General features: G+C 43.7%; 1 protein-coding gene across 1 annotated transcript; it reads right to left on the bottom strand.

The window, feature by feature from the left end:
• Positions 1-1671: 1671 nt before the first annotated feature.
• Positions 1672-13148, bottom strand: LOC116406855 (high affinity immunoglobulin gamma Fc receptor I-like). The gene is made up of 4 exons (XM_031891826.1): positions 12958-13148; positions 8692-9007; positions 3290-3357; positions 1672-1811 (listed from the first exon to the last, which is right to left on the bottom strand). Exons 1-4 carry the CDS (start codon positions 13049-13051, stop codon positions 1672-1674), a joined length of 618 nt encoding a protein of 205 aa, XP_031747686.1. The 5' UTR covers positions 13052-13148.
• Positions 13149-21083: the final 7935 nt, after the last annotated feature.

Genomic DNA, 21083 nt, shown 5'->3' with positions numbered 1-21083 from the left:
CCTCATTCTGAAGTATGTAATTCTTTCAGCATTGCTTCAGCAACTTATCTGAGGTACTGGGAATTGTAACTCCTCTGCAAAACCTTTATAAAGGTGCTCTGTCCCTGGCCTAATCTAACTTTTAAACCAAAAATAGCCTGCTTATTCCCTGATGAAGAAACTCATGTGAATCCCATAAATTATAAAACAAACACCCTTGAAATAGCCTGAATTGTTGTGCACAAATTTAAAGAACAGTAGAAATGCCATTGTGTGGTGCCATTGTAAAAGCCATCAATAATTGATTGTGCCCATCAAGCTGAGCATCCACCTTCTACCAAACTTGACTAAACCCTTTTTATATGCCAAACATGTACCGTATATACTCGAGTATAAGCCGACCCGAATATAAGCCGAGGTACCTAATTTTACCTAAGAAAACTGGAAAAACTTATTGACTCGAGTATAAGCCTAGGGTGGGAAATGCAGCCGCTACTGCTAAGTTTCAATAATCAAATAAATAACAGATAAATAAATAGATAACTTTAGGGAAAGAAAAATGCTACAGCAGCAGACAAAAGCAAGTTTGGGAACGCTAAGGAAGCTGCCATACTAATTATCAAGTACTTGGACCCCAGTGTACAAGTCCCACCACAGTACTACAATAGTTAAGCTCCCATCAGCCTTAGCCAGGTGTAAAGATCAGGAGAAGCAAAGACTGGCCATAATCACTGCTTCTGTTTATAAGGCTGTGGATTTTCCCTTATAAGCTTCTGACCTTGTAAATCTGGCCTTGTGCTGATGGTTTAACACACTCAATGTTTTATGGATATCTCACTGCATTATTATTAGTATTATTTTTTAAAGAAATGCAATGCCCAGGATGCTGCAAACCCCACCCAAACCCACGTGTAGTTATCAACAACTTAAATGGCAGCTATCATAGCTAAATGTGTGGGAGAAACAATACTATTTTGGACAAAAAAAAATGCTTGTAGTGAGTCCTAAGAGCAAGTTGTAAAACTTGCTTATTATGTGCATGCTTGTGACCAAAATGGCTGGCCATGCTGGGAGCACTCTCCCATTGGGGCATCATAGCATTTAGCTCAGCCTGCACACCTTACTAGTATCTCTCATTGCGCACTATTCACAAAAATCAGGCAGACCTCTATCTGCAAGGACCGTACTTTAATTACCATATATACCCCAAACTCCACTTTTGTCAGTCCTGCCGACGTGCTCGCACCCAAACCCCACCCCCGCCCCATGGACGGACTTGTAACAGCACAGCGTGTGTAGTACCTCCGCCTTGTCAGTCCTGCCGACGCTGGATACGAAGAACACGCTCACACACGGGGGTCCTCGTGGATTGCACGGGCACGCCGCTGTGTCCCAGCTGAGCATAATGTTGCGCGCACGCCGCGTCTACATGCTTTATAAGGCCGGGCGCGCACGCAACTCCCGTATGTCATGTAGTTTTAGCTCAATTACCGTATACACCCGAATATAAGCCGATTGTTACTTTTTAAGCACATTTTTAGGGCTGAAAAACTCGGCTTATACTCGAGTATATACGGTAAGCAAGGTATTTAATTGATTTGCAAGTCACTCCCTATTATCCTGCTCTATCTGGGCAGTGTATCTTTGGATAGCATTGCTCCTTTATTTCCTAACAAGTGTGTCATTGGGGGTTCAGGATTGCCTGCCCCATGGTGGCAGTGCATTGTACAACCAGACATATGTTTGGTCCTGAAACTGACCTTTCTGCATATGTTTGAAGTCAAGTGCAGCATAAGAAATATCTTCTTCATCATGGGGGCCTCTGGTGAAATCTAAAGAAGAGCAAATAAAATTTAGATTGAGGAACTTGTGTGATGTACTGCCAACATAGAGGTTCTTGCCTCCATTGCTAGGACATAAAAAAAAAGTGACAGGGTGATACAGATACAAATAACTTTCCCATATAATGTCTTTAATTACATTTTCCGCATAGGCATACCTGGGTGCCCCAAATCAGTACTCGGCATTCACTTTACAGCTCAAGTAATGTAAAATGCTGTGATATTTATGTTTTGCAGTATCTATAGATGGTTGCCCAGCTCTAATTCTGGAAGGACTTATCAGATCATTTTACAGTAAGATGATGAAGAAAAAGAATTTATAGAGAGATATGTCACCCACTGATTATGTTTATGAGAAAGAAAGGTAAACACTAAGTAAGCTTTATCAGAAAGGTCTGAGTAAATACAGCCATAAGCACTTACAGTAATGCTGCACTGAGTCCTCTGTCAAAAGATTTGTTGTGTCTGTTTTCCTGTGCCAGAGACACGCAGCTCTCTCCTCTCTCTCCTCTCCTGCTCCCCCCTCCCTCAAGAATGCTAAGAACTCCCTCCCCCCCTTAGGAATATGGGTCTGAGCCAATCAGCAGGAAGCTGACTCATAGTCTTACAGACTGAGCATGTACACCGGTCTTGGTCTCGGTGCAGGAGTGAGGCATTATGGGAACTTTTTTTACAGAGCTCAGCGTTTATTCTTCCTGTTTGGCTTCTGATCATCTGAACGGGAGAAATATGGAGAGACTTAAGGGCACTATTGAGAGAACTGAAGGTATGCCTGCAGCTTGGGATTAACTCTTTATTAGCCTTTCCTTCTCCTTTAAGCCCCAAATATGCTTAGGGAACGTGATCTTAAAAAGCAGCTTTTCAGTTTGGCCCCCCAAGGCAGAGGATTCTCCATTGTGGATTAGGAGCTGCAAACCCAAGTGACCTAAATACATGCTTTACTTATGTGCAAGATATTTTTTTCAAACAATGAATGTGCATTTGTTCCTTAATAGATATGAAGGCAAAACACCCTTGTATCCCACAATTAGCAGCTGATTTATCAACGCTTCCGGGCTTGAGCATTCAGTTTTTTAAAACCACATGAGTTGCTAAACTCACAGTGGTTTCTGAATCTGAATACCTCAGCTGACACAACTCATTTCCCCCAACCGCCCAAGCGGTTTTAAAAAAAAAAACAAAAAAAACAAAATCAAAAGCTTGCAACCTAAAACCTGACAAGCTTTTTGCTTTTTTTGGGGGGAAAAAATATCAGTAGCAAGCCAATGTATTGCAGAAACTTCACAAGTTTACAAACTCACTTGTGGTTTTAGAAGCCAAATTGCTCAAGCCCAAGGGCTTGAGAATTAATAAATCAACCCACCCATGTCTTCATAACAAAATAATAAACTGATCTTTTGTTTTTATTTTAACAGCTACTATACAATAGCAGTTATTTCAGACATGAGATGATACATTTGTCTCCTTACAGTTGAAGTAATCAGATTGACCATCATCTCTTGTAGAGCTTGGACTGTGTGAAGTTTGATTGTCCAGCCTAGAAATACAAAGGTCCAAAATTAATTATATTGAGAGCACAATGTTCTGTCCGTAATATAAAACCAATGTGCTTGTATATATTATTACTAGATTGGGAGCAGTAAACTAAACTATTAAAAAGAACCACTATTTTTATAATAAGTTGTCCCGGTGCCCAAAGAGGTGGATAGGGTGCCTAGCCTCAATGCCAGCTAAAATGCAACTTATTGACTTGGAGCACAAAACACTTAAGATTATGGAGATGTTGTAAAGATTCACAATTTTTAATGTCATCTATCTGGTGGCCTGTGTGGATCTTTGAGTGCCCATCACCTTTTTGTAGATTTGTGGATTTCCACTCCTCTGGCTGAGGGTCTGGGGCTGGTGCACCTGGACCACACTTTGCTTTTGGTGAGTTCAACAATGAGGATGCAGACATGGTGGGATCTAACTTATTAAAGGGACTGTATGCCTGTGCCACACCTCTTACAACTCTGCCATGCCCATTCCCACACCTTGTGTCTCAACCCTTTCTCCTTGTAGATTGTAAGCTCTTTTGGGCAGGGCTCTCTTCCCCTCTTGTATCGGTTACTGATTGCTTTATATGTTACTCTGTATGTCCAATGTATGTAACCCACTTATTGTACAGCGCTGCGGGATATGTTGGCGCTTTATAAATAAATGTTAATAATAATAATAATGTAGAGTGTAAGCTCTTTTGGGCAGGGCTCTCTTCCCCTCCTGTATCAGTTACTGATTGCTTTATATGTTACTCTGTATGCCCAATGTATGGAACCCACTTATTGTACAGCGCTGCGGGATATGTTTGCGCTTTATAAATAAATGTTAATAATAATAATAATGTAGAGTGTAAGCTCTTTTGGGCAGGGCCCTCTTCCCCTCCTGTATCGGTTATTGATTGCTTTATATGTTACTCTGTATGTCCAATGTATGGAACCCACTTATTGTACAGCGCTGCGGGATATGTTGGCACTTTATAAATAAATGTTAATAATAATAATAATAATAATAATAATAATAATAATGTAGAGTGTAAGCTCTTTTGGGCAGGGCTCCCTTCCCCTCCTGTATCGGTTACTGATTGCTTTATATGTTACTCTGTATGTCCAATGTATGGAACCCACTTATTGTACAGCACTGCGGGATATGTTGGCGCTTTATAAATAAATGTTAATAATAATAATAATAATAATAATAATAATAATAATAATAATGTAGAGTGTAAGCTCTTTTGGGCAGGGCTCCCTTCCCCTCCTGTATCGGTTACTGATTGCTTTATATGTTACTCTGTATGTCCAATGTATGTAACCCACTTATTGTACAGCGCTGCGGGATATGTTGGCGCTTTATAAATAAATGTTAATAATAATAATAATGTAGAGTGTAAGCTCTTTTGGGCAGGGCTCCCTTCCCCTCCTGTATCGGTTACTGATTGCTTTATATGTTACTCTGTATGCCCAATGTATGAAACCCACTTATTGTACAGTGCTGCGGGATATGTTGGCGCTTTATAAATAAATGTTAATAATAATAATAATTCATAGGATAAATTGTAATTTACATAGGATAAGTTGTAATTTAGATTTATTTACCTGCAACAACTAAAAGAGGCCTCTGTTGCATCTGCTTGGAAATAACATTTTAACACTATTAGTAACAAGTTGAACATGGGTTGCAGTGGACAATGTACAGTACAGTGATTGATTTTACTAATAACTGTTCTTAGTATACATTATTGACAAACAATGGGAATGCTTTGTCTCTTAGGACAACCCTCTTTACTCACTAACCCAACACTAAACAGTCAGCTCCCTAAGCTGGACTAGTAACCAAGGAACCCTACCACCATTCCTTTCTGAGATTTTGGGTTAGCTTTCTGCTACTATAGGACCTGCTACAGAATCTATAGCTCCCACACTGGTTAGTAACTCACCTAAAGACTAAAACTCTTCTGGAAGCTACAACACCTCAGGATCTGGAATGCACCCACCTTGCTAATCGAGAGGGACAGTATAGTGCCATGCCAATCTTTTCACCACTACAGGAGTCAACTGACACTGCCACATGGTACTCATGTACAGCATGATATCACACTTGGTAAAACTATCAAATTCTCCCAGCCTGGTGGCAAACTGAAAATACACTGTTAGGTTCCTAGCACTCTAACTGGTAGATTGTTACAAAGGACTCTCGCTTTTTATTGCTATTTGTTATATCACATAACTACAATTGCAATTGCAGTAATACCCTTTTTAAGGCAGTATAAAAGCTTTAATTGGAAAAAAACCCTATACCTGTAAATGGCCAACTGGGTGCAAGTGCACAATAAGTTAGCCATAGGGATTGCAATTTTGCACCATAGGGCTCCAGACCTAGCAGCCATGAGATTGATAATCTACTGTAAGTTTAGAGTCACTCAGCTAGTTTTTTGTTAGGAAACCTGGAAAGTTGCATTGTGGCTAAGGGAGCTTTAGTTTTAGGGTCTTAAATAGTGATGGGCGAAATGTTTCGCCAGGCATGGATTCACGGCAAATTTCCACGTTTCGCCACTGGCGGATTGTTTCGTGAAATGGATGAAAAAATTTGCCGGGAAAAAGTCTTTAGTGATGATTTGAATGTTAGTACCTTGACACACTAGACAGAAAGACAGACAGTAACAAAGATGTAGACATTCAAAATTCAAATGCAGATTTAAAAAGGAACAATAAGGGCTCTGGTACACGGGGAGATTAGTCGCCCGCGGCAAAACTCCCTGCTCGCGGGCGACTAATCTCCCCGAATTGCCTTCCCCCTGCCATCCCACCGGCGAACATGTAAGTCGCCAGCGGGATGGCAGACGCGGCGGCGCGATTCTGCGCAAATCGCCGAAAAAGACTCGTGAGGCTTTTTCGGCGATTTCCCGAAATCGCCCCGCCGCGTCTGCCATCCCGCCGGCGACTTACATGTTCGCCGGTGGGATGGCAGGGGGAAGGCAATTCGGGGAGATTAGTCGCCCGCAAGCAGGGAGTTTTGCCGCGGGCGACTAATCTCCCCATGTACCAGAGCCCTAAGTGAGTTACCTGTCCTGTACATCTGGCAGTTACAGTGCATAAATGGCGGCGCCTTGTCCCTGTACAGGAATATGACTATAAGAGCAGCTACAAGGATCAGCAGTGCCCCGAGGCTCCCACCGACCACATAGGGTAGATACTTGTTCCTGCTCGTTCCTGTTGAGTTGGAGTTGGCTGTGTTAAATAACAAGATACACACTGTGAGTGGTTGTAAGTCTGGTTACACAAAAGAATTCTAAAAGTTTATAGGTAGAAAGTTGTCTCTTCAGTTTTTAACTCTTTCTTTAGTTGTTCGCAGTTACAACATTTTCACATTGTAGTTTTGTAGTCTGGTAGCATAAATGGACAAAATATGAGCAGTAATTCCCTGCTTTATAAATGTATTTGTAGTAGTACTACTACTAATAATAATACAGTCGCTAGGTGAAGAAGAAGGTATAGATAGGCCTTAGGTGAACAGGATATATTAATTTACTAAATGTAGTGCCCATTTTAGTATGGAGCAGGTTTCTTTAGAGATAAAGGCAGGTGTGTTTTTACCAACAGCAATCCAGTCCTGTCATTGGGGCCAAAGAAATATTTGGAGCCTTCCAATTTATACCTACAACGTATGTCATGAAGCAGAGGGCCCCCCTTTAACTTGGCAGGATTTATGTTTTAAGCCATCATAGGCATCCACTCCACAAGCCATTAAAGTACCCTCTGCCCACAAAACCAAGCTTCTTTAATTACAACTTGCAACAATAGTTTAAAATTAACACAAACTAAATGCAGGCAGAAATATGTTTGATTATATATTTAGCAGTAGAGGGAGCCTGCCACCCCTCCATATGTCATGCCACGGGCCTTATTAATATTCTCCCAAATACTTTAAGGGTTATAACTACTCTGGAGACTGCAGATTAATAGGGACGTGATGTCCAAGGACCAGCTTATTTCAATCCAAATTGTTTGTACAATTTCAGGCCAAAATCGATCCTATACAGGGAGAGACAGGCAGATGGCCAGGCCCGGATTTGTGGCGAGGCCTAGGGCGGCAGAAATTTAGGGGCGGCATGCCGCCCCGCCGCAACAAAATTGTGACATTTTGCTCCCATACGGAGCAATGGGGACTTCTCCCCATTGCTCCGTATGGGAGTTCAAATGCTCGCACATGCGCAATTGCGTCCGGCGCGGCACGGGGGAGGTGGGTTTGTTTGCGCATGCGCGGAGGGGGCGGGGCGCAAATGGGGGGCGGCCTAGGGGCGCCCAGTTTTCAAATCCGGCGCTGCAGATGGCACGTGTAACATTAGCGCCAAAGTGCACCTATTACCCCCATACTGTTCCCCCCACCAGAGGTGCAGGCTTATAGAGCTCTACATCAGGCATCATGCGCATAATGAGCAAGCGGGGAGATGTGCTTGTTATCTGCATGCAGGCCAAACAACATGGCCATCCACACTGGGGGTGGCCTAGAACTGGCAGGGCTATTTTTATTTTTAAGAATAACTTTTGTTTCCCCCAACCCAAGTGCATGATCTATTAGCCCACACCTCTGGTGGGAGAAACAATATGGGGGGTGATAGGTGCACTTCAAAGGTTTAAAGGAAACTATACCCCCAAACAATGTAGGTCTCTACAAAAATATATTGCATAAACAGCTCATATGTAAAACCCTACTTCATCTAAATAAACCATTTTCATAAAAATATACTTGTTTAGTAGTATGTGCCATTGAGTAATCCTAAATAGGAAACTGCCATTTTAAGTACTAAGGGCCGCCCCCTGGGATCATAGGAGTCACAGTGCACACAAACAAGCCAAGGCACACATACATGCTAGGCCCCATCAGCCAATGAATGGGCAGAGTTCTGCCTTTTGCTCCCACACTACTTCCTGTTACAGTCAGAGCTGCATCACTTCCTGTCAGCTGATCTCTGAGGGAGCACACAGCCCATCACTAAATGGCGGCTCAAGGGAAAGGATGTAAAAGGCCAAATTTACTGATATATATATTCCAGTTTGGGGAGATTCTACTCTGACACCTGACACTTCTAATATAAACTGTCTACTGGTTACGTATTCATTCTTGGGGTATAGTTTTCATTTAGGATAATACACTGTAAACATTGGATAGTACTTTGCTAACTGACCCTTTTTTACTTAAATTTGAATCAGTTAAGACAATGGAATTAGTACCTCTCTCTTTAGATATGTGTTTTGATATAGAAGACATTCCCATTGCATCTATAAGCAGTGGGGCACTAGGCACTATGAGTAGCTATATGAAACACTGGCTATACCTTCCACTACTACCTATCAGCACTTCATATTCACCGTGTATGTGGATGGATATGCCTGGGCTCCCCTTCGTCACACTGACTGATGGAGCTGCTGTATCACAGGTATAATTCCCAGAATCCTGAGGCCGAGCTGATTGGATGGTGTAATTACTGGAAGAACTGAATCCCTGCACATTGTGCCCATTTCTGTAGAAAGCAAACTGTAGCTGTGTAGCGCCTCTGGCTGGATTAAGGGCCGTATGGCAGGATAGGGTCAGTACATCTCCCCCCTGTACCCCATCTTTATCCGCTCTGATCTCTGGCCTGGGAAACAGCTCTGGGGGAGAAGACAAACCAACTGTTAGTAAATGATAGGAGCACTGATCATACTCATTCTACCAATGCAGCATATGCAGTATTGTGTAAAGTTTCCTGAAAATATAAGAGGCTTTACATTGAATCACAGGAAATACAGTAGGATGCTTGACGTTGGGAATATTTAAATAATTGTGAGAATCAAGCAGCAATGGCCACATTCCCCTGTTCTATTTATTGGGGCCAAAAACCAAATCAACTGAAACTGCAGAGAGTAAAGAGGGAAGAGAAGTGAGTGGATGCACAGGGGCAAACTGTACATTATAAAGGCTAAAGGTTGACATACCCACTACTAAAATTTAAAAGGCTCCTAAAGTCACTATGGAGTTCTGTGACCTTCATAAAACCATTCAGCCTGCCTCCTCTTCACTGGTATTTATCCACCAAGTTCCGGACTTGTGTTGGCTGGCCTCTCCTTGTATTTATGCAACTGAACTCTAGGTTATGTAGGGGAGAAAAGCACTAGTAAAGTTCAGCAATATCGATGAGCCTCCAGGCATGGATTTGCGGCTAAATTCCACATTTTGCCATCAAAAATTTACAGCAACAAAAAATGTGCAGAGGAAAAAATTCAGCAGTTTCATGAATTTTTAGGTGATGCAAAATTGGACAGATCCGAACATCACTATTTAGCAACTGCGATCGTTGCCAAGTGGAGATATAAGACCACTTGGCAAAGTTTGTTGAGGCTCACAACAGGTTAGAGGCGCAAGTTAAGAGCAGAGGGCTAAAGTGCCAGAGCAGGGCTATAGTATCTTATTAAACAGGCACACTGATAAGCTTGCAAAGTGAATAGGCAGGGATTAGCTAAAAAAAACAGAAGTACAAGGGATTTATTATAAGTGAGGCAGGGTGTAGAGTAAAAAAAATCCATGTTTTTTATTTAGTATCACCCTGCCCCATGCTTATCATCCATTGCCTCTCCAAAATATTCCTCTCCATGGAAACTGCTCTTCTATTTGGCAGCACTGACTTCATAAAGGAAGCGCTAAAGCAGCATCTAGGCATCCTCTTGGCTACCTCCTAGCTTTCAAGTCCTTCAGACATGCAAGATAGGGAGCAATGCAGCCCCTGTACAAACTGTCTGGAGATATCACAAGGTGCAGAGTACAAGAATAATTAGAAGTTAGAAAGCAAAATATACCGAGATACCATATTTATTTGGAAACATTTCTTTCAAAAGAATAATCTCAATTACCAGAAGTCACGATTTTTGCCAGTTGAAAGAATTTTTCTTTAGATCTTTAATTACCTATACTTTTAACTAAAAATGGAAATTCAAGAGAGATCAGAGAAATTGTGGACCTTGATACTGGTAATCTGAGCTCTTGGCTCTCCTCCGTCCCACTGCCTGCAATATGTTAATCCTCTCTCCTGCTGATGGCTGAGGAGCGGATCTTTCTGACGGGCAGAGTGACAAGCGGATACCCCCGCAGGACTTCACATATAGTGGAAGGGCCAACCATGACCCAGTGAGACCAAAAAGAAAATTTGCCCATCCAAACTCAGCGGACAGGAAGAAAAAAGACAACGTACTAGGGGATTGGTTTTTTTTTTAAACACTTGTAATAGGTCACTTGTTATGCCTGTCCATTCTCAAGAGAGTGGGATTAACCCATTAGTTTCTGCCATGGGGAACCCAGGAAATATATCTTGATAAGTCCATGGACATAGGAAAATGTGTTAATATTGTGCATATAATAATGGCTTCCACAAGAAAATTAATAGTTTTACCTTGTATGCTAAAGGAGGTTCTTTGAAGGCAAAAAATGTTTTCAGAAATTGTTGGGAGATTTTCTTCAAGAAGGATCTAAGCAATGTACATTAAATCATAAGCACAATATTGACATATTAATTTCACTAGCTTGAACACAAGAATGAAAAAAAGGATTTTTCTATTTCACTGAGCAGAGATTTATTTTAATAATTGTATTTAAATTCTTACACTGATGTAAATAGAATTGTTACAGGTAGATTACAATAGTTTTAGTTCTTCCAAAGAAGAAGAGGTTATTTATGCCTTTCTAAAGAACTATGAAATGAAATTCTCTCTCACAGGAAATGGGACTTTTGTTGCCAGTAAATATGTTGAACTTCTGTGTTTATGTGACATAAAGTCACGTGATTTTAGGGATTCAGATTCGGCAAGAGGCACATATTCAGGCGAATCCAAATCCTGATGAAAAAGGCAGAATCTCAAACCAAATCCTGGATTCGGTGCATCCTTAAATTAGATATAAGCATTGCTTTGGCAAAAATTATTTACAATCAGCAAATGGCACATCTACCTATATTTCACCCTGCATATTATAATTTTAAACAGTTATTGTCTTAGGCTAATGCCACACACTGAAATCTGCTCCATAGTATTATTATTATTAACATTTATTTATAAAGCACCAACATATCCCGCAGCGCTGTACAATAAGTGGGTTCCATACATTGGACATACAGAGTAACATATAAAGCAATCAGTAACCGATACAGGAGGGGAAGAGAGCCCTGCCCAAAAGAGCTTACAGTCTACATTATTATTATTATTATTATTATTTATTTATAAAGCGCCAACATATCCCGCAGCGCTGTACAATAAGTGGGTTACATACATTGGACATACAGAGTAACATATAAAGCAATCAGTAACCGATACAGGAGGGGAAGAGAGCCCTGCCCAAAAGAGCTTACACTCTACATTATTATTATTATTATTAACATTTATTTATAAAGCGCCAACATATCCCGCAGCGCTGTACAATAAGTAGGTTTATACATTGGACATACAGAGTAACATATAAAGCAATCAGTAACCGATACAGGAGGGGAAGGGAGCCCTGCCCTAAAGAGCTTACAGTCTACATTATTATTATTATTATTAACATTTATTTATAAAGCGCCAACATATCCCGCAGCGCTGTACAATAAGTGGGTTACATACATTGGACATACAGAGTAACATATAAAGCAATCAGTAACCGATACAAGAGGGGAAGGGAGCCCTGCCCAAAAGAGCTTACACTCTACATTATTATTATTATTAACATTTATTTATAAAGCGCCAACATACCCCGCAGCGCTGTACAATAAGTGGGTTCCATACATTGGACATACAGAGTAACATATAAAGCAATCAGTAACCAATACAGGAGGGGAAGGGAGCCCTGCCCAAAAGAGCTTACACTCTACATTATTATTATTATTAACATTTATTTATAAAGCGCCAACATATCCCGCAGCGCTGTACAATAAGTGGGTTACATACATTGGGACATACAGAGTAACATATAAAGCAACCAATAACCGATACAGGAGGGGAAGGGAGCCCTGCCCAAAAAAGTGTTACCCCTATTTGGCTGTAAAACAGGCAGCGCCAGCTAGAATAGGTTTAGAGCATGGGGTACATAGGACTCAATCCCTCAGAAGGGCTTTCACTAAGTGGAAATATCCTGGGGTGTAGTGCAACTACAACTTTCTGGTGCTGAGTGCAGAGTAAAATAGCAAATAATGGACGCCAGAAGGTTCTTGCTTTCTTATCCTAACTACCTCACTTTCCTAGAAAGTACTCTATGAGGTGTGTCTAATGGAAAGCAGCCAAATATTGAGAACAGAAACAGTCCTTGAAGTTTGTTCAACTATAACAAAGTATGCTATTAAGGTATTCCCTTGTAGTAAACCAGTTCTGCAGGGACATCCCTCTCATAAACTGTACAGATTTCTTAAAACAATATTATTATTACTATTATCTGTAACTTATATATACTATACAGGCTAGCAGTACCATGACTAGGAAGGACCTAGTGCATTTTTGGGTCAAATTTTTTATTTATCCCTATTTATTCCTGTCATTATTTTTGCTAATTACACTTAAGTGAAGGATAAACATGAGAAAAATAATAGTAAAACATAAAGATTTACCTTGGATGGTTATGGCTATATCAGGAGATGAATATGGAGCGTAATGATTAAATTCTGTTGGCTGGAATGCTTTACATCTGTATGTACCGGCCATTCCCACACTTGCACCCAAAGTGAGTGAGTCGGTAGGGGAGGAGGATATGGTTACATTATCTTTATAGAACGTTACATTAACTGGTTTAATATAGGCACTATAACATCTCAGAGTCAGGGGGTCCCCTTCATAAACACTTGGGGGCGCCTGCAGAATCACAGGATCTGGAATGAAGAAACAAGGTACATAAATATATGATACAATGGGACTGGTAGAGTCTCTGCATGGCAAGAATGGATTGGATCTAATACAGGGTTTCCCTATGTAACGCCCCTACTTGTACCCTGTGTATAGAATAAAGCATAGACTCCTACCCTTGTACCCACCGGCAGTGAATGTTGCACTAATACACAGTGCAGTATACACATAAGTGGATTGAAGATCCAATCAACATGTTTTTTTTTTTACCCACAATGCAGTGTTTTCCCAAAATATCATCATAATTGCAGGCAAGAGGGGGGAGATGCACCTGACACAATTGTTGGTGATGCATCAAGATTTGCACACTGGTAATCAAACGCAATTGTGTTAAAATTTAAAGTCCAGTGCCATAATTTCTGTAATACACAGAGAAAATGTGCAACTGATTCTTAAGGCACAAGTGTGCTGTGGTGATTGATGCAGGCTGCTGTGGATGTAAATAAACCCTATAGAAACATAATAACTTAGGTTGAAAAACGTAGTTAATCCATCTAGTTCAAGTGAAACCTGCATAGTCAATCTAGAGGAAGGCAAACCCCAATCTGAAGCCTTTAATTTGCCTCAGAGAGGGACAAATTCCTTCCTGACTCCAAGATGGCAATGGGACCAGTCCCTGGGGCAACTTGTACTGAGAGCTATCTCCCATAACCGTGTATTCCCTCACTTGTACTGAGAGCTATCTCCCATACCCCTGTATTCCCTCACTTGTACTGAGAGCTATCTCCCCTACCCCTGTATTCCCTCACTTGTACTGAGAGCTATCTCCCCTACCCCTGTATTCCCTCACTTGTACTGAGAGCTATCTCCCCTACCCCTGTATTCCCTCACTTGTACTGAGAGCTATCTCCCCTACCCCTGTATTCCCTCACTTGTACTGAGAGCTATCTCCCCTACCCCTGTATTCCCTCACTTGTACTGAGAGCTATCTCCCCTACCCCTGTATTCCCTCACTTGTACTGAGAGCTATCTCCCCTACCCCTGTATTCCCTCACTTGTACTGAGAGCTATCTCCCATACCCATGTATTCCCTCACTTGTACTGAGAGCTATCCCCCCTACCCCTGTATTCCCTCACTTGTACTGAGAGCTATCCCCCCTACCCCTGTATTCCCTCACTTGTACTGAGAGCTATCCCCCCTACCCCTGTATTCCCTCACTTTGTACTGAGAGCTATCCCCCCTACCCCTGTATTCCATCACTTGTACTGAGAGCTATCTCCCCTACCCCTGTATTCCCTCACTTGTACTGAGAGCTATCTCCCCTACCCCTGTATTCCCTCACTTGTACTGAGAGCTATCTCCCCTACCCCTGTATTCCTCACTTGTACTGAGAGCTATCTCCCCTACCCCTGTATTCCCTCACTTGTACTGAGAGCTATCCCCCCTACCCCTGTATTCCCTCACTTGTACTGAGAGCTATCTCCCCTACCCCTGTATTCCCTCACTTGTACTGAGAGCTATCCCCCTACCCCTGTATTCCCTCACTTGTACTGAGAGCTATCCCCCTACCCCTGTATTCCCTCACTTGTACTGAGAGCTATCTCCCCTACCCCTGTATTCCCTCACTTGTACTGAGAGCTATCTCCATACCCCTGTATTCCCTCACTTGTACTGAGAGCTATCTCCCCTACCCCTGTATTCCCTCACTTGTACTGAGAGCTATCTCCCCTACCCCTGTATTCCCTCACTTGTACTGAGAGCTATCCCCCCCTACCCCTGTATTCCCTCACTTGTACTGAGAGCTATCCCCCCTACCCCTGTATTCCCTCACCTTGTACTGAGAGCTATCTCCCCTAACCCTGTATTCCCCACTTGTACTGAGAGCTATCCCCTACCTGTATCCTCACTTGTACTGAGAGCTATCCCCCTACCCCTGTATTCCCTCACTTGTACTGAGAGCTATCCCCCCTACCCCTGTATTCCCTCACTTGTACTGAGAGGCTATCCCCCCTACCCCTGTATTCCCTCACTTGTACTGAGACGCTATCCCCCTACCCCCTGTATTCCCTCACTTGTACTGAGAGCTATCTCCCCTACCCCTGTATTCCCTCACTTGTACTGAGAGCTATCCCCCCTACCCCTGTATTCCCTCACTTGTACTGAGAGCTATCCCCCTACCCCTGTATTCCCTCACTTGTACTGAGAGCTATCCCCCCTACCCTGTATTCCCTCACTTGTACTGAGAGCTATCCCCCCTACCCCTGTTTCCCTCACTTGTACTGAGAGCTATCCCTCCCCCCCTTGAACCCCCCCTGTATTCCCTCACTTGTACTGAGAGCTATCTCCCCGTACCCCTGTATTCCCTCACTTGTACTGAGAGCTACTCCCCCTACCCCTGTATTCCCCTCACTTGTACTGAGAGCTATCCCCCCTACCCCTGTATTCCCTCACTTGTACTGAGAGCTATCCCCCTACCCCTGTATTCCCTCACTTGTACTGAGAGCTATCCCCTTACCCCTGTATTCCCTCACTTGTACTGAGAGCTATCCCCCTACCCCTGTATTCCCTCACTTGTACTGAGAGCTATCTCCCCTACCCCTGTATTCCCCTCACTTGTACTGAGAGCTATCTCCCTACCCCTGTATTCCCTCACTTGTACTGAGAGCTATCTCCCCTACCCCTGTATTCCCTCACTTGTACTGAGAGCTATCTCCCCTACCCTGTATTCCCTCACTTGTACTGAGAAGCTATCCCCCCTACCCCTGTATTCCCTCACTTGTACTGAGAGCTATCCCCCCACCCCTGTATTTCCTCACTTGTACTGAGAGCTATCTCCCTACCCCTGTATTCCCTCACTTGTACTGAGAGCTATCCCCCTACCCCTGTATTCCCTCACTTGTACTGAGAGCTATCCCCCCTACCCCTGTATTCCCTCACTTGTACTGAGAGCTATCCCCCTACCCCTGTATTCCCTCACTTGTACTGGAGAGCTATCCCCCCTACCCTGTATTCCCTCACTTGTACTGAGAGCTATCCCCCCTACCCTGTATTCCCTCACTTGTACTGAGAGCTATCTCCCCTACCCCTGTATTCCCTCACTTGTACTGAGAGCTATCCCCCCTACCCCTGTATTCCCTCACTTGTACTGAGAGCTATTCTCCCCTACCCCTGTATTCCCTCACTTGTACTGAGAGCTATCCCCCCTACCCCTGTATTCCCTCACTTGTACTGAGAGCTATCCCCCCTACCCCTGTATTCCCTCACTTGTACTGAGAGCTATCTCCCCTACCCCTGTATTCCCTCACTTGTACTGAGAGCTATCTCCCCTACCCCTGTATTCCCTCACTTGTACTGAGAGCTATCCCCCCTACCCCTGTATTCCCTCACTTGTACTGAGAGCTATCTCCCCTACCCCTGTATTCCCTCACTTGTACTGAGAGCTATCTCCCATACCCCTGTATTCCCTCACTTGTACTGAGAGCTATCCCCCCTACCCCTGTATTCCCTCACTTGTACTGAGAGCTATCTCCCCCTACCCCTGTATTCCCCTCACTTGTACTGAGAGCTATCTCCCATACCCCTGTATTCCCTCACTTGTACTGAGAGCTATCCGCCTACCCCTGTATTCCCTCACTTGTACTGAGAGCTATCTCCCCTACCCCTGTATTCCCTCACTTCTACTGAGAGCTATCCCCCCTACCCCTGTATTCCCTCACTTGTACTGAGAGCTATCCCCCTACCCCTGTATTCCTCACTTGTACTGAGAGCTATCCCCCCTACCCCTGTATTCCCTCACTTGTACTGAGAGCTATCCCCCCTACCCTGTATTCCCTCACTTGTACTGAGAGCTATCTCCCCTACCCCTGTATTCCCTCACTTGTACTGAGAGCTATCCCCCCTACCCCTGTATTCCCTCACTTGTACTGAGAGCTATCCCCCTACCCCTGTATTCCCTCACTTGTACTGAGAGCTATCCCCCTACCCCTGTATTCCCTCACTTGTACTGAGAGCTATCCCCCCTACCCCTGTATTCCCTCACTTGTACTGAGAGCTATCTCCCATACCCCTGTATTCCCTCACTTGTACTGAGAGCTATCTCCCCTACCCCTGTATTCCTCACTTGTACTGAGAGCTATCTCCCATACCCCTGTATTCCCTCACTTGTACTGAGAGCTATCTCCCCTACCCCTGTATTCCCTAACTTGTACTGAGAGCTATCTCCCCTACCCCTGTATTCCCTCACTTGTACCGGAGAGCTATCTCCCCTACCCCTGTATTCCCTCACTTGTACTGAGAGCTATCTCCCCTACCCCTGTATTCCCTCACTTGTACAGAGAGCTATCTCCCCTACCCCTGTATTCCCTCACTTGTACTGAGAGCTATCCCGCCTACCCCTGTATTCCCTCACTTGTACTGAGAGCTATCTCCCATACCCCTGTATTCCCTCACTTGTACTGAGAGCTATCCCGCCTACCCCTGTATTCCCTCACTTGTACTGAGAGCTATCCCCCATACCCCTGTATTCCCTCACTTGTACTGAGAGCTATCTCCCCTACCCCTGTATTCCCTCACTTGTACTGAGAGCTATCCCCCCTACCCCTTTATTCCCTCACTTGTACTGAGAGCTATCTCCCCTACCCCTGTATTCCCTCACTTGTACTGAGAGCTATCCCCCCTACCCCTGTATTCCCTCACTTGTACTGAGGAGCTATCTCCCCTAACCTCTGTATTCCCTCACTTGTACTGAGAGCTATCTCCCCTACCTCTGTATTCCCTCACTTGTACTGAGAGCTATCCCCCCCTACCCCTGTATTCCCTCACTTGTACTGAGAGCTATCTCCCCTACCCCTGTATTCCCTCACTTGTACTGAGAGCTATCCCCCCCTACCCCTGTATTCCCTCACTTGTAGCTGAGAGCTATCCCCCCTACCCCTGTATTCCCTCACTTGTACTGAGAGCTATCTCCCATACCCCTGTATTCCCTCACTTGTACTGAGAGCTATGCTCCCCTACCCCTGTATTCCCTCACTTGTACTGAGAGCTATCCCCATACCCCTGTATTCCCTCACTGTACTGAGAGCTATCTCCCCTACCCCTGTATTCCCTCACTTGTACTGAGAGCTATCCCCCTACCCCTGTATTCCCTCACTTGTACTGAGAGCTATCTCCCCTACCCCTGTATTCCCTCACTTGTACTGAGAGCTATCTCCCCTACCCCTGTATTCCCTCACTTGTACTGAGAGCTATCTCCCCTAACCCCCTGTATTCCCTCACTTGTACTGAGAGCTATCTCCCTACCCCTGTATTCCCTCACTTGTACTGAGAGCTATCCCCCCTACCCCTGTATTCCCTCACTTGTACTGAGAGCTATCTCCCCTACCCCTGTATTCCCTCACTTGTACTGAGAGCTATCCCCCTACCCCTGTATTCCCTCACTTGTACTGAGAGCTATCTCCCCTACCCCTGTATTTCCTCACTTGTACTGAGAGCTATCCCCCCTACCCCTGTATTTCCCTCACTTGTACTGAGAGCTATCCCCTACCCCTGTATTCCCTCACTTGTACTGAGAGCTATCCCCCCCTACCCCTGTATTCCCTCACTTGTACTGAGAGCTATCTCACCTACCCCTGTATTCCCTCACTTGCTAAGAATCCATCCAGCCCCTTCTTAAAGCTATATAATGTATCAGCCAGCACGACTGCATCGGGGAGGGAATTCCAGAACCTCACAGCTCTCACTGTAAAAATCCTTTCCGAATATTTAAACGGAACCTCCCTTCTTCTAAACGAAGTGGGTGCCCTCATGTCCGTTGGAAGGACCTACTGGTAAATAAAGCATTAGAGAGATTATTATATGATCCCCCTTATATATTTATACATAGTTATCATGGTCCCCCCTTAATCGCCCCTTCCCCAGTGTAAACAGACCCAACTAATGACGCCATGACACTGGTAGTACCCCAAGCGACATGTAACAATGAAGATGGTTACTATATATTGGACATAAGCAGAGTAACAGTTATAGAAGCAATGAAGGGTAAAACCCGAATACAAGAGCGGGGAGATGAGAGCCCGTGCCATCGTAACTCGAAGAGGCGTTACACTGCTACACATTATTGTTATTATGTATTAATTAACGATTTTATGTTATCAATGCGCCAAATCTAATATTCGCGTCAAGCCGCTGTTACAAAATAAGTATGGTTATATATCATTGGACATACAGAGTATACATGTATAAGCAGCAATCAGGAGAAATCCACCTGAGTGTATCAGGAGGGGTAAGGTCGAAGCCCTGCCCACTAGAAGCTACAGCTGGGTTACAGTCTATCACATATATTATTCAAGTTTACTATTAATCATTTAAATTAAATAAAAGCGTCTCACTCATGGAGTCCCAGCGCTGTAACGCATGTAGGTGGGTTCGCAGCAGTACATTGGCAGATAAGCGAGACGTAGTACATAGTCAGAAGGCAAATCAGTAACGATACAAGAGGGGAAGAAGGAGCGCCTGCCCCAAATATGAAGCTTACACTGCTACATTATTATTATTTGAGGTTGAGAAGTTTGATTTATAGGAAGCTTGCGTCAACTTTATTCCACCGGCAGGGCGCTGGTAGCAGAGGTAGCAGGTGGGTTCGCAGTGACAGTGGCAACACTTGGAACGAGAGTGATGGGAACGATAGTAGGAAGGCAGATCAGATTAACCAAACCCAAGTTAGGTGGACTGGAGGCTGCGCGTCCCACCAGGACCTCAAGTAGCTTTAAAAGCAACGCTACTAGCTATTTTTATATGAATCATTAATCAGTTGTTACTGTCTATAATAGGGCGCATCATTTCACTATCGTTTTAATATCCCGGAGCTGCATGAGTACAATACAAATGTTCAACTCACAACTGGTGGAGTGACAGTTGATGGGGTAGTGGTAGGCACAGAGTGGAGTATAAACAGTCAGTAACACCAGCGGATGAAGTTGTGCGGGAGACGCGCAATGGATAACGAGCTGGTTGAGTACGGGGGGAACACGGAGCTATACATCCCAAGAAAAGAGTGGACTGTTACTCGAAGTCTGGGGCCTACTTGGCTGTGTGAGAAAAGACTGGGAGTCGAGGTGGGGCCAGGCAACTGAGCATTGATGATGCTGCGAGGAGTGTAATATAAGAGCAGCTACGGGGATGAGCATCTGAGGCTTACTGTGACACTAGTGCGCACCGTTACTAGCCGAGGGACATCAGTGGGAGCGCAAGTTCTACAACTAGCATGTGCGATAATATCCTGGGTGTGAGGTGCAACCTTGAAACTGTTGCCGTGGTGACTGAGGTGCAGGTAAATATAGCAAAATAATGGACGCCGAGAAGTTCTGTGCTTTCGACTTATAAATCCTAACTGGAAGCTCACTTTGCCTAGAAGAAGTACGCTATTAGGGTGTTCTACTTGGATGATGTCAAGGGCCAAATTATTGAGGAACAGAAACAGTCCTTGAATTGTGTTCAACTAATATACAGAGAGGTAATGGCTGATTAAGGTGATTCCCACGTTGTATATAAGAGCCATTATCTGCATAGTGGACATCCCTCTGCATAAATGTAATCAGATTCTCTTAAATAACAATATTATTATTACTTTTATTCAGTAACTTAAATAGTACAAGTAACAGGCTAGCAGTACCATCAGCGATTGACTAGAGAAGGACCCTAGTTCATTCTTTGGTCAAATTTTTATTTATGCCAGTAGTTGTGTAATTCTGTCATCTATTTGTCGTGTGCTAATGCTTGACAGCTTGAAGGTGAAAGATAGAACTATGAAGAAAAAATAATAAGTAATAACATAGAAAGTGGATTTACTATTGGATGGGTATGGGGCTAGTAGCAGGGAGATGAATTAGGAGCCGG

This window comes from Xenopus tropicalis, chromosome 8, assembly GCF_000004195.4.
Source record: "Xenopus tropicalis strain Nigerian chromosome 8, UCB_Xtro_10.0, whole genome shotgun sequence".
NCBI lineage: Eukaryota > Metazoa > Chordata > Amphibia > Anura > Pipidae > Xenopus > Xenopus tropicalis.
This window is presented reverse-complemented; position numbering and strand designations above follow the sequence as displayed.